Source organism: Podarcis vaucheri (assembly GCF_965113315.1).
Source record: "Podarcis vaucheri genome assembly, chromosome: 15".
Taxonomy (NCBI): domain Eukaryota; kingdom Metazoa; phylum Chordata; class Lepidosauria; order Squamata; family Lacertidae; genus Podarcis; species Podarcis vaucheri.
Window position 1 is genome coordinate 29,858,621 of NC_138753.1, and position 10,992 is coordinate 29,869,612.

Below are 10,992 nucleotides of genomic sequence, written 5' to 3' on the forward strand. Positions count from 1 at the left end.
GCTGCTGCTGCCGCCTCTTCCCTTCCGCTCTCCTCTCCCTCCCTCCGACCTCTTAAAGGCGCAGAAAAGAGCGCACCGGACCTCGAGCTCGGAGACCCCCGAGGGGAGCTGCTACTGGAAAGGACTGATCAGCCCAGGGGAATCCTTCGACAAGCCGCCCACTCGGTAAGGCTACTGTCTGAGGGTATGCGAGGAGCCGGCGGGGGTTACTTGGAAGCGGGTCTGGCTCGCCAGCCAAGATGCGCAGAAAGAAAGAGGCAGCTCCTGAGTTGGGGACCAGGATGACACAGGAAAGGGGAACGTCCGCAGGTCGACGACCGTCGATCATGCCTGCGGAAGACGGGACGTTCCTTTTGCAGCTCGAGCCTAACATTATGACAGGAAGGGTGTTGAGGATTCCTTCCCAAGTGTGGCTCTACTGGGAACGAAGCCGAGCTGAGGTCCCCGGGGAGAACTCTGGACGCGTCTAGGGAGGTGGGCGGACCTGGGCTGGGGGTGAGGGTGGAACCAGGACCTTGGCTCCACCAGTAGACTTTTTCTCTTTCTGATTTTCTTATCGAGCAGGATATGGCAGGACATTGGGATGAGGGTGGCTGTTGATCTGTAGTAACCGAAAGATCTGAGTGGAAGTACCGTGGCACTGACCATCCGCGACGGGTGGTTCTGAATTGTGGGTCGCGGGCACCATTCTGTTGTGGCAACATGCGGAAATAAGAGCCTTCTGCAGAAATTTTGGGCTCCAACTCCCACCACCATACAGTATGATTCACAGGGCTGATGGGAGTTGTAGTCGAAAACATATGGAGAGCATCATGTTGGGGGCGGCCGGTCGTGTGGCACCTTAAGAGATTGGCAGGTTCTGCTACAGTAGATATTGAAGGTTCCAGAAGATGTCCTGCCTGTTTTTTGCAGGGGGTTATCACCGTTTGGAATAGGGGTGTGCTGTCTCTTGGCCCTCCAGATGTTGCTGGGGTGCCAAATGGCCATCATACCCGACTACTTGCCATGCTGGCAGGGGCTGCTGGTAGTCCAAAACATCTGGAGGGCATCGGGTTGGGGTCGGCTGGTCGTGTGTCATCTTATAGCATCATCTGAAACTAGGGTGGCTAACCTGAGCCCCACCAGTGCCACCACCAACACGTGTTGTTGGGATTACAGCTCCCACCATCCCTGAAATGTGCTGTGCTGGGTGAGGCTGACGGGAGTAGGAGTCCCAAAAACACAGGTTTCCCCTCCCGGACATAGAATTTTAGGGAAGAGCTCCCCCTCCAGCTGGGTTCCTGAGATTTACTAAGAAGCTGCTGTCCCTTTAAATGGCCCCGCTTGGCTCTGGACCGCCTCGCCGAGCCAATCAGCAGCCAGGTGACGTGTAGTTTAACGAAACGTCCAAGGGCAGTTGTCACGTGATCTTCGGGGGCCGCCATGTTTGGTGTGGGCGTCTCTTACAACTCTGTGACCGTCGTATTTCCTCCGCCAAACCTGTCAAAGAGTTAGGGTCACCGGATCTCTCACGCCACATGGGGCCCGGTTTTGAGGATCCGATATGCCACACCGTCGAATAGCCAGTAACGAAGATGGCGTCCACGGCCTCACAAGGCATGGAGTGCGTTTTGTAATATGCTCGCACTGAGTGGGTCGCGCTAGGATTTAGCGGTGTCACGTCATATAATGTCCGGGTGGAAACTCCAGCCAAGCTTATAGGGACATTAAAAGGAAATCCCCCGCGCCCTTGCCAGCGAGACTCCCTTCCCGAGTCTCGACGACAGCTGGATCAAGCCGGTGTTTCGGTGGCGACGGGCAGGAACCCCGGGGAGCATCCTGGTAGGCCGGAGTCTGGCCACTTTATTCGGGCTGGGGGGGGGGGGAGAGAAATTTGGGTGCCAGGGAGCAGACAGAAAACGAAAGTTCCAGCTCCGGAGTGACTACCCATTGACCCTCCAGGTATTGCTGGACTCCAACTCCCACCATCCCTCACAGTTAGCCATTCAGGATGCTGGGACTGATGGGAGTAGGGATCCAAGAGCACCTGGGAGGGCTGCTCTTTAGCAGGTGCACGGTAGGGTTTGGCTCGTCCACCGTCTTCCAGGTGTTGTTGGACTCCTATCAATCCACCCAGCGTGGCCAGTTGTCAGGGATGATGGGAGTTACAGTCTAGCAACATCTGGAGGACCCTAAGTTAGCCACCCCTAGTTTAGGAGGAGGCAACTGTACCCCATCACCAGGAACAGACCAGAGAGCTCATGGAAAAGTAGAGTTGGAAGGGACCCTGAGATCATCTCGTCCTACCCCCTGCAGTGCAGGAATATGCTGCTGTCCCATATGGGACTCGAGCCTGCAACCTTGGTGTTAACAATGCCACACTCTAATCCACTGAGCTATCTAGGTCCATATCCTATTCATTGGCACATGTGTGCTGTTTCAGCAAAGTGGGTGGGGCAGTAATTTATGGGCCCCAGAGTGCTTGATCCCAATACACTTTTTTGTCAGTGGTCATTTTATGCACACCTGTGGTGATCCCCCCTCCATGGGCAGGATGATCCCATTTGTGGCTAAGGTGTGCATTCACATCACCTGAGGATGTAAATTTTGCATTCAGTATTGTTGGTTATCAGCTATTTTTTTATTCTTAGTTATGAAGATCCATCACCATGGTTGCTGCTGAAGCAGGAATCTTTTTCCAGTGGTTGTGGCCTAAGGGTCCCTTCTCTGTTATGTTACTTCTGACAAGTGGTGTCTGCTGTGGCTGTCCCAGATAGGCTACGACTGGAAGAAGTGCACAGACGACAGACAGACTTCCTTGGCTTATTGGCTTTGTCATTTGGGAGCACCCAGATCCAGCTCTGAGATGGGGAGGCTGCTAACCACCCCCCTGCTGATCAATTTCTTTGGCTCCCTTGTGGGCTTTGTAGCAACACTGACACTTATTCCAGCCTTCAAGGATCACTTCATTGCTGCCAAGCTCTTTGGGATTGATTTGAACAAAACTTCCAAGCAACCCATGTGAGTAGCTCTTGATTTTCCTGTATTCAGTTTTGATTCAGACTGCACTTGGAGGGCTGCCAAGTTAGGGGCCTGTGAGGAAGTGTGGGGCTCTGATCTGGTGCAGGCATACTGGGGCCCTGTGTAAAGACTGATAATCCTCGGCTGGATCTCATACTCCCAGAGCTGGCAGCCGGCAGTCAATAAGGGGAATTCCCCTTTTCTCATTGGGTGTTCTGGCTTTCTTTCAGCTAATTCTTAACCCCTAACCTGGCACCCCACTAAGCAGGACAAGCAAGGTCCTGGTGAGATGAGGTACCCATTACCTTGTGTGTTGTCTTTTCCCAGCCCGGAGTCCCAAGGTGTCATAAGTGGAGCAGTGTTCCTGATCATCCTCTTCTGCTTCATCCCAGTGCCCTTTCTGAGCTGCTTTGTGGAAGAGCAATGCAAGGCATTCCCACACCATGAGGTGAGAGTGGCTGCATTGGGTGGAGCCTGGAAGAAAGGGGGGGCATGTTAAGAGTTGAGTCGACTAGATAAGTGCAAGGGGCAGGACTCTTACAGCTTCTCCCTACCTTGCAGTTTGTGGCCCTCATTGGCTCCCTCCTCGCCATTTGCTGCATGATCTTCCTGGGCTTTGCGGATGATGTTCTCAATCTGCGCTGGCGCCACAAGCTGCTTCTGCCCACCATGGCGTCCTTGCCCCTGCTCATGGTCTACTTCACCAACTTTGGGAATACCACCATTGTGGTGCCTAAGCCCTTCCGGATGTTGCTGGGCATGCACTTAGACCTCGGTAAGTGCCCCAGGGCTTGCCCAAGCAGGTCTGGTCGGAGAAACATGCTGAGCATTATCCCCAAGGAGAATTATTTATTTATTCATTCAACTTACACACCACCCTATACCCAGAGGTCTCGGGGCATTTCACAACAAGACCACAACATATAAAATCAAACCAAAAGCAGTAACCCAATAAACTGCACCCCCCCCAAAGCCACATTCTAAAAGAGTGTTGGATGTCAATGAGATCAACCAAAGGTCGGGTTAAAAAAGAACGTTTTTGCCTGGCGCCTAAAGGTGTATAATGAAGGCACCAGACAAACTTCCCTGGGGAGAGCATTCCATAGACAGGGAGCCACTGCAGGGAAGGCCCCGTTCTCATGTTGCCACCCTCCGGACCTCTCAAGGAGGAGGCACACAAAGGGAGGGCCTCAGAAGGTTATCTCAGGGACTGGGTAGGTTCATATAGGAAGAGGTGGTCCTTGAGGTTATTGTGGACCTGATGTTGCATGCTTGATGTCCTCACAAGGAATTTGAGTAAAAGTGGGTTTTCTCTTGCAGGAATCCTGTACTACGTGTACATGGGGATGCTGGCTGTGTTCTGCACCAATGCCATCAACATTCTTGCGGGCATTAATGGCCTGGAGGCTGGGCAGTCGCTGGTGATCGCTGCCTCAATTGTAACTTTCAACATCGTAGAGCTAAACGGTGAGAAAGATCTAATGTCAGAGGGTTGGCATATGGAGTTTCTTGAGTGGGATGATATGCAGATGCAGAGCAAATGTGGGACTGCCCCTCAGCATACATGTTGGGATTGTAGTAGCAGCCGTGGGCTTGGTGTGGACTAGCACATGTGCAGCTGGAGTCTCTGCAGTTGGTCTCAACTGGCTGACCTTCCTACTTGTTTATTTTTTACTCCCAGGAGACTACAGAGATGACCACGTTTTCTCTCTCTACTTCATGATTCCCTTTTTCTTCACCACATTGGGACTGCTGTACCACAACTGGTAAGAAACTCCATGGAATTGAAAAAGCCAGCCTGTTTCCAATGGAAGGGTGTGTTTGGCGGAAGCTGCAGGCTTCTGAGTTCACTCATAGCAAGGCAGGTTATGGGGCCTTGATACAGCTGGCATTTTGAGGGCTTGCGTGGGTTGCATAATTCCAGTCAATGTTCTTGTTGGGACTTCTAGTATGAGAAATAAAATTTTCAGAGCAGTGCCTTCTCTAGAAGGAGCTTCAAAGTGCCATGGAATTAAATGTTCCTATTTAGAATATTTAAACAAAAACACAAATGTGCTTGTGGGTCATACATGTGAAATCTAACTAGGAGGAAGATCCCCACCCTACCAAATGCCAACAAACACTACTGTAGGTGCAGCTTTTTGACACCACTGAAACTGGAATAAGCACTCCAGGACATAACTCTTTCCTCTCGTGCTGTGCCCAGTGTTCCACAAGCTGTTTCCTCGCCCTACATCCTTCGCCACTCCATATTTAACAACAATAACCCCCCCCCCCCACACACACAGAGTCAAACCTTGGCTTCCAAACGCCGAAAACATGGAAGTAAATGCTCCAGTTTTTGAACATTTTTCAGAAGCCGAATGTCCAACACGACTTCCGCTTGAGTGCAGGAAGCTCTTGCAGCCAATCGGAAGCTGTGCCTTGGTTGTCGAACATTTCAGAAGCCAAATGGGCTTCTGGAATGGATTACGTTCAACAACCGAGGTCTTTGAATTGTTTTTAATTCATAAAGTCCATAAAGACCTCTACAGGTCAGTTACATTCTGTGTGAGATGATGCTGTCATAGGAATTGTGAGGTTATGGGGGGGGGGGGGAGAAACTAATTTAACCCAGCAAGCTCTTCCCTCTCTCACACACAAACAAAACTCACTGCAATTAACTGAATGCAACCAACTATGTTCTGAGCTCTCCAACCTCATGCACCGCCAACAAAAACAAACATGTTATTTACATTTGACATAATAATGGGTAGCACATGAGTGCCAGGAGTGACCCCCTGCTGGGTCTTCTTCTGCAATGCATTGCCTGTGTACTGATTGACTGTCTCTCCTCCGGCTGAGCGCAGGTATCCATCCCGTGTGTTTGTGGGCGACACCTTCTGCTATTTCGCTGGCATGACCTTTGCTGTGGTGGGGATCCTCGGGCATTTCAGCAAAACCATGCTGCTCTTCTTTATCCCACAAGTGCTCAACTTCCTCTATTCATTGCCACAGCTGTTCCACGTCATTCCTTGCCCACGCCATCGGCTGCCCAGGTAACAACAACAACGACAAAAACCCTCCGCTCCCTGTTAGATGCTGCCATGCTTTGTGTGCAACTAGAGCACCACAAATGTAGTCCTTGGCTTCTAAACAAGGGATGTTGAGAACTGTAGTTTGATAAAGGGGTTAGGGAATCACTATCAAAGGCTGGAAAGCAGTTGTAAACTCTGGTTTCCAAGAATATTTTGTTCAGGCCTAGATAGTGTAAATACGCCCTTCAAAGCTACCTGTTTTCATAGGAAATGCATTGGTGAGTCTCCTAGGTTGGGTACTTTCATCTATTCCTGGCAGAACCTCATCCCACATTCTTTCTCCCATTGTGCCCCTTTTCATTGCTGATGGGAGCCTATCTCTCTGCAGATTCAATCCAGACACAGGAAATCTAGAGATGAGCTATTCCAGATTCAAGCCCAAGAACCTCTCTCCCTTGGGAGCAAATATCCTCAAGGTAAGGACAGAATAATATCACCTTCCATACACTTGGATAGCTCGGCTGAAAGAAAAGGCTTTGAGAACCAGTTAGAAGGGAAAGTGTAATGGGGAGGGGTTGTGTAAGAGAGAAAAGTTGCAATGGAGGTGGGAGCACCCAGGTTTACTTTGGGCTAATGAAATACGATTGGGGGGAACACTTGCTGCTTCTCTCGCTTAATCCTAGAGCAGCACCGGTAACGAAGGTTCTCTCCCCAGATATCTGAGAAACTCCATCTAGTGGATGTGCATCAAGGAGTGGACAAAGATGGAGAATTCACAGAATGCAACAACATGACGCTCATTAACTTTGTGATAAAGCTTATAGGACCAACCCCTGAGCGAACCCTGACCCTTCTGCTGTTGCTGATGCAGGTAAGAGGCGCTGGGAGAAAGAGCAGGCCGGTGTGGAAAGTTTTGAATAATGCTGTGTCTCTGTATCTCAAATGGGTTGGTAATCCAGCTCCCTTCTCCAAGTTAAAATTCAGTAGGCATTGAGTCACATCAACTGCCACATAATTTTTAATCAAACATTGATGGGGTGGGCCAGGGAGAGAGAGAAAAGAGATTTGCCCTTCCTCTAACCTGCCAGATCCAATTTCATGGTGTTGACAACTATGTGGGCAATATCCCATCTTCTTGGATTACACAATGCCCTTTGCCTCTGTTTTATAGGTTGTGGGGAGCATCATCGCCTTTTCTATCCGGTACCAGCTTGTGCGGCTGTTCTATGACGTCTGAGCTGCCCTTGCCCCGTTGGTGCTTGCTTGGTGGACTGCCTCGCAGCTCTCTCCCACATGGCCCACAGCTGCACTTGCCCCAGGGCAGTCAGCCTTCCTTCTCAAGAGGGAGAAAGGCTTCTGGGGGGACTTTGGGGATGCACTGGTGTCTTGTGGGCTTTTGTATCCATTTGGAGAGCATCTGCTGCTGCTGCTACTCCTGTTATAGGAACTGCACTTTGTTTGTATGTCAGTACTCTCTCTCTCTCCTGTATACTGACAGGGGAGGAGACGCCATAATTTGGGTGGCAGGAGGGTTGGCTTTTGAATATCTTTCTGCAGTGGAGCATTGTGCTGCTACCCTGAAACAAACAGAAGCAAACAGGCAAAAAAATGCATGTAAGCAGAACTCAGCTCTCCCTATTGCAATGCTCCCCGTTTTCCCTGCATCTTTTGTCCTTCAAGTCTCCTGCTATGAGAGAGAGTGAGAGAGAGCTACTTTATGCTCTAGGAGTAGGTGTGTGTGTCCCTCCCCAACAGAAGGAAGCAACTTTCCCCTTTAGGCTACCTGTCACTACTTGAGCAAGGCTTCACTGTCAAAATCTTGATAGAATCAAAGCACCAAACAGCTCTGATGGGGGCGTGGGCTTTGCAATTGCAGTTTCCCTCCTAGTTGTTTGTGCTGTGTTTGTTTTGAAGGACTTTATTTTTATGGTCTCATGGCTAATGCAGTGCCAAAACAGTGACCCCGAAGCTCCCGCAACCAAAGTGGGAAGGAATTCCAATTGAACCTGGTGGGACTGACTTGAGTTCAAACCTCCTTAAGATCCTGTTGACGGTCTATTCAGGGCTGCTCTTCTAAACCGTTTCTATACTACTGTCCAACTCTCTCTCACAAACCCAAATGAAGATGATCTGGTATAGTGCTTTTTGGTTTCGTTGTCTTTTGCTTAAACGGAGCTGGCCTGAGTGTTGAAATGGAGGAGGAGGCTTGGATTAGCTGGAAGTGACATCTTGCGGATGGAGGAAAGAGAGAGGAGGGAATGGAAAATAATACATCACCCAGGTGACATCCTAGCTTTTAGTCATGAGGGAAGGATAAATGACTGAAGGAAGAGCAATCTGAGCAATCTTAGGTGCACAACCAAGTTTTCAAGCTTTCTCAGCCAACTATCTCTCTAGAACAGGCATGTCCAACTCCCAAGCGACTGTGATCTACTCCCAGTATAAACATTCTGGAAGTGATCGACCCATGGGGGGGAGAGCAAAGGTTTTTGACCTTTTGGGGGGGGGCGAAGTCAAAGTTGATGACCTTTTTCTAGGGGTGGGGGCTAAAGTTGATAAACTTTTTAAATTTCAGATAGGTAGCCATGTTAGTCTGACACAGTCGAAATAAATAAATAAATTATCCAGTAGCACCTTAGAGACCAACTAAGTATATTCTGGGTATAAGCTTTTGTGTGCATGCACACTTCTTCAAATACCACTTTTTAAAGGGAGAAATAGCTAAGCATGTAGAGCTCACCTACAACAACAACAACGCAGCTGTGACAAGTACTTTCACTTTCTAACTCATCAACAAAATATCCATTTCACACAACGGAGGAAAAGAGTGGTGGCGGGGACTTTCACTCCATTGTTAATCACTACCGCAGATCAAAACAGATCCCACAAGCGACCAGGTTCTCTTCTAGAACATCTACAATGAAGTGCACCCTGGCTACTTACCCTTCTAGCAGAGCCAGGGCAGCCCCCTTCCCCAAGCTGCTGGGCCCTCTGTTATTCCCCCTACCCTTTCTCTTAATCCACACTATTCTCCAACATCTATTTGTGGCAGCAGGGCCAATGGCATGGGCATAGCAAGGATGGGGGGGGGGCTTTGTTGGGGGGGGAACCCACGTGATTGGTCATTTAATTAAGTATTTCTATTGTTTTACTTGATCTAGAGAGGGCAACTGTCCCCCCCTTGGCTACGCCCATGGCTAATGGTGAGGGAGGATCATAAGTCATCTTGCTATACTTCCTACTGTCTTTGAGAGTTGAAGGTGGAAACTAGAGTATATTGCACCACAAATGTGGGATCTTGCTAGAGAGCTATATCTTTCTCTGATAGCTCTTCACATGGAGAGCAAGATGCACTTTTTCTACCAGGTTTTGGGCTGATTATCTACTTGTTCTTGTTCCTACTACTGTGGGTACTGGCTTTTAAAAATAGCATTTACTTTGGGGGTTAACAGTTTAGAAAAATGGTAGATAACACAAGTGCACATTAATGTGTACATGATGAATGTGTGTTGGTGGACCCTGATTTTCTACCTGCTGCAGACATAGGAAGCAGCAGTAAAGGAGGGATGGCAGCAGCAAACTACCTTTCATGAGCATAGCCAGGGAGGTGCAGAGACAGCTGCCCCCGCCCAAATCAAGTAAATAAATCTAAATAGTGAACTAACTGACCAGATAATTTGGTTCTTCCCCTCACCCCCCAACATAAAGCCTGCCACTCCTGAAATAAATCCTGATTCTGCTCATGCTGCCTTTCCTGTTTAAGGTGGAGCTAAAATCGAATGCCGAATACCTCCCCCACATTTAAATTTGGCGCGCGTCTTTCCTACTGGCTCCGCAAACCAACCAATGGGCGAGCAGATAGGGATCCGGGCGCCCAATCCGTGCGTTCGTTTGACGCAGCCGAGGGCCAATGGGAATGCTAAGAGGCTGCGCCCAATGAGAAGAAAGCGCGGCGGCTATAAATGGGTAGGAAAGCGCGGGCTTTCTTCCCTCATTCATTCCTCGGCGGCTCATTCATCTTTGGCGCCAGATCTTCCAGCGGAGAAGCATGTCATGCCGCGGGAAAACCGGGGGCGGCAAGGCTCGGGCCAAGGCGAAGTCGCGCTCGTCGCGGGCCGGGCTGCAGTTCCCGGTGGGGCGCGTGCACCGGCTGCTGCGGCGCGGCCACTACGCGGAGCGGGTCGGGGCCGGGGCGCCCGTCTACCTCGCCGCGGTGCTGGAGTACCTGACTGCCGAGATCCTGGAGCTGGCGGGCAACGCGGCGCGGGACAACCGCAAGACGCGCATCGTGCCTCGCCACGTGCAGCTGGCCGTGCGCAACGACGAGGAGCTCAGCCGCCTCCTGGGCCGCGTCACCATCGCGCAGGGCGGCGTCCTGCCCAACATCCCCGCCGCCCTTCTGCCCCGCAAGGCCGGCGCTGGAGGAGGAGGAGGAGCGGCGAGCGGCGCGGCGCCGAGGAAGAAATCAACCCAAGCCTCGCAGGAATACTAGGCGGGCGAGCGAGCGGGCAGCAGCCTCTGGACGGGACTCCGGTAGCAGCCGGCGAGGGATGGACACGAGGACGGGTCAAGCAACCCCCGTTTTCCTGGGGGTTTGGTTTGGGACAAGGGCCAGGCGCCGGGACTGAGCGCATGGTTGCCTGGCCCACAAACGGATTGCTGAACTGGTTGGGGATCCCGTCGAAATTACGTTGCAGGGATCTCGGTGTTGGCTTTTGTTTTATTAAACGAATTTGCGCTGTTTAAACTGGGCTTGCTTAAATTTACATGGGTGGGGGCAAGCCGGTTAGGAAATAAGGGGCAGGTGAGCGCTGCAAGGTTTCCCACTTCGACTGGAAATGCGATCAAGAGCTACGTTCCGTGCACCAGTCTCAGTAAGATGTATGATAGATAACTCTTTATCATGAAGTTATTACATTCTTGCATTTTGCCAGGTTAAAACTCTGGGGAAGGGTGGGATTGCCCCTTGCCTGAA

The 10,992-nt window shown here is 50.6% G+C and overlaps 2 protein-coding genes across 2 annotated transcripts; both read left to right on the forward strand.

The window, feature by feature from the left end:
- Positions 1-20: 20 nt before the first annotated feature.
- Positions 21-8,158, forward strand: DPAGT1 (dolichyl-phosphate N-acetylglucosaminephosphotransferase 1). Its single transcript, XM_082200590.1, has 10 exons — positions 21-165; positions 2,631-3,000; positions 3,328-3,448; positions 3,562-3,775; positions 4,321-4,467; positions 4,682-4,766; positions 5,850-6,038; positions 6,406-6,493; positions 6,733-6,888; positions 7,189-8,158. The coding sequence occupies exons 2-10, from the start codon at positions 2,846-2,848 to the stop codon at positions 7,252-7,254; spliced, it is 1,221 nt and encodes a 406-aa protein (XP_082056716.1). The 5' UTR covers positions 21-165; positions 2,631-2,845; the 3' UTR covers positions 7,255-8,158.
- A 135-nt stretch (positions 8,159-8,293) lies between these two features.
- Positions 8,294-10,764, forward strand: H2AX (H2A.X variant histone). Its single transcript, XM_082200729.1, has one exon. It carries the CDS (start codon positions 10,066-10,068, stop codon positions 10,507-10,509), a length of 444 nt encoding a protein of 147 aa, XP_082056855.1. The 5' UTR covers positions 8,294-10,065; the 3' UTR covers positions 10,510-10,764.
- The last annotated feature ends 228 nt before the right edge of the window (positions 10,765-10,992 follow it).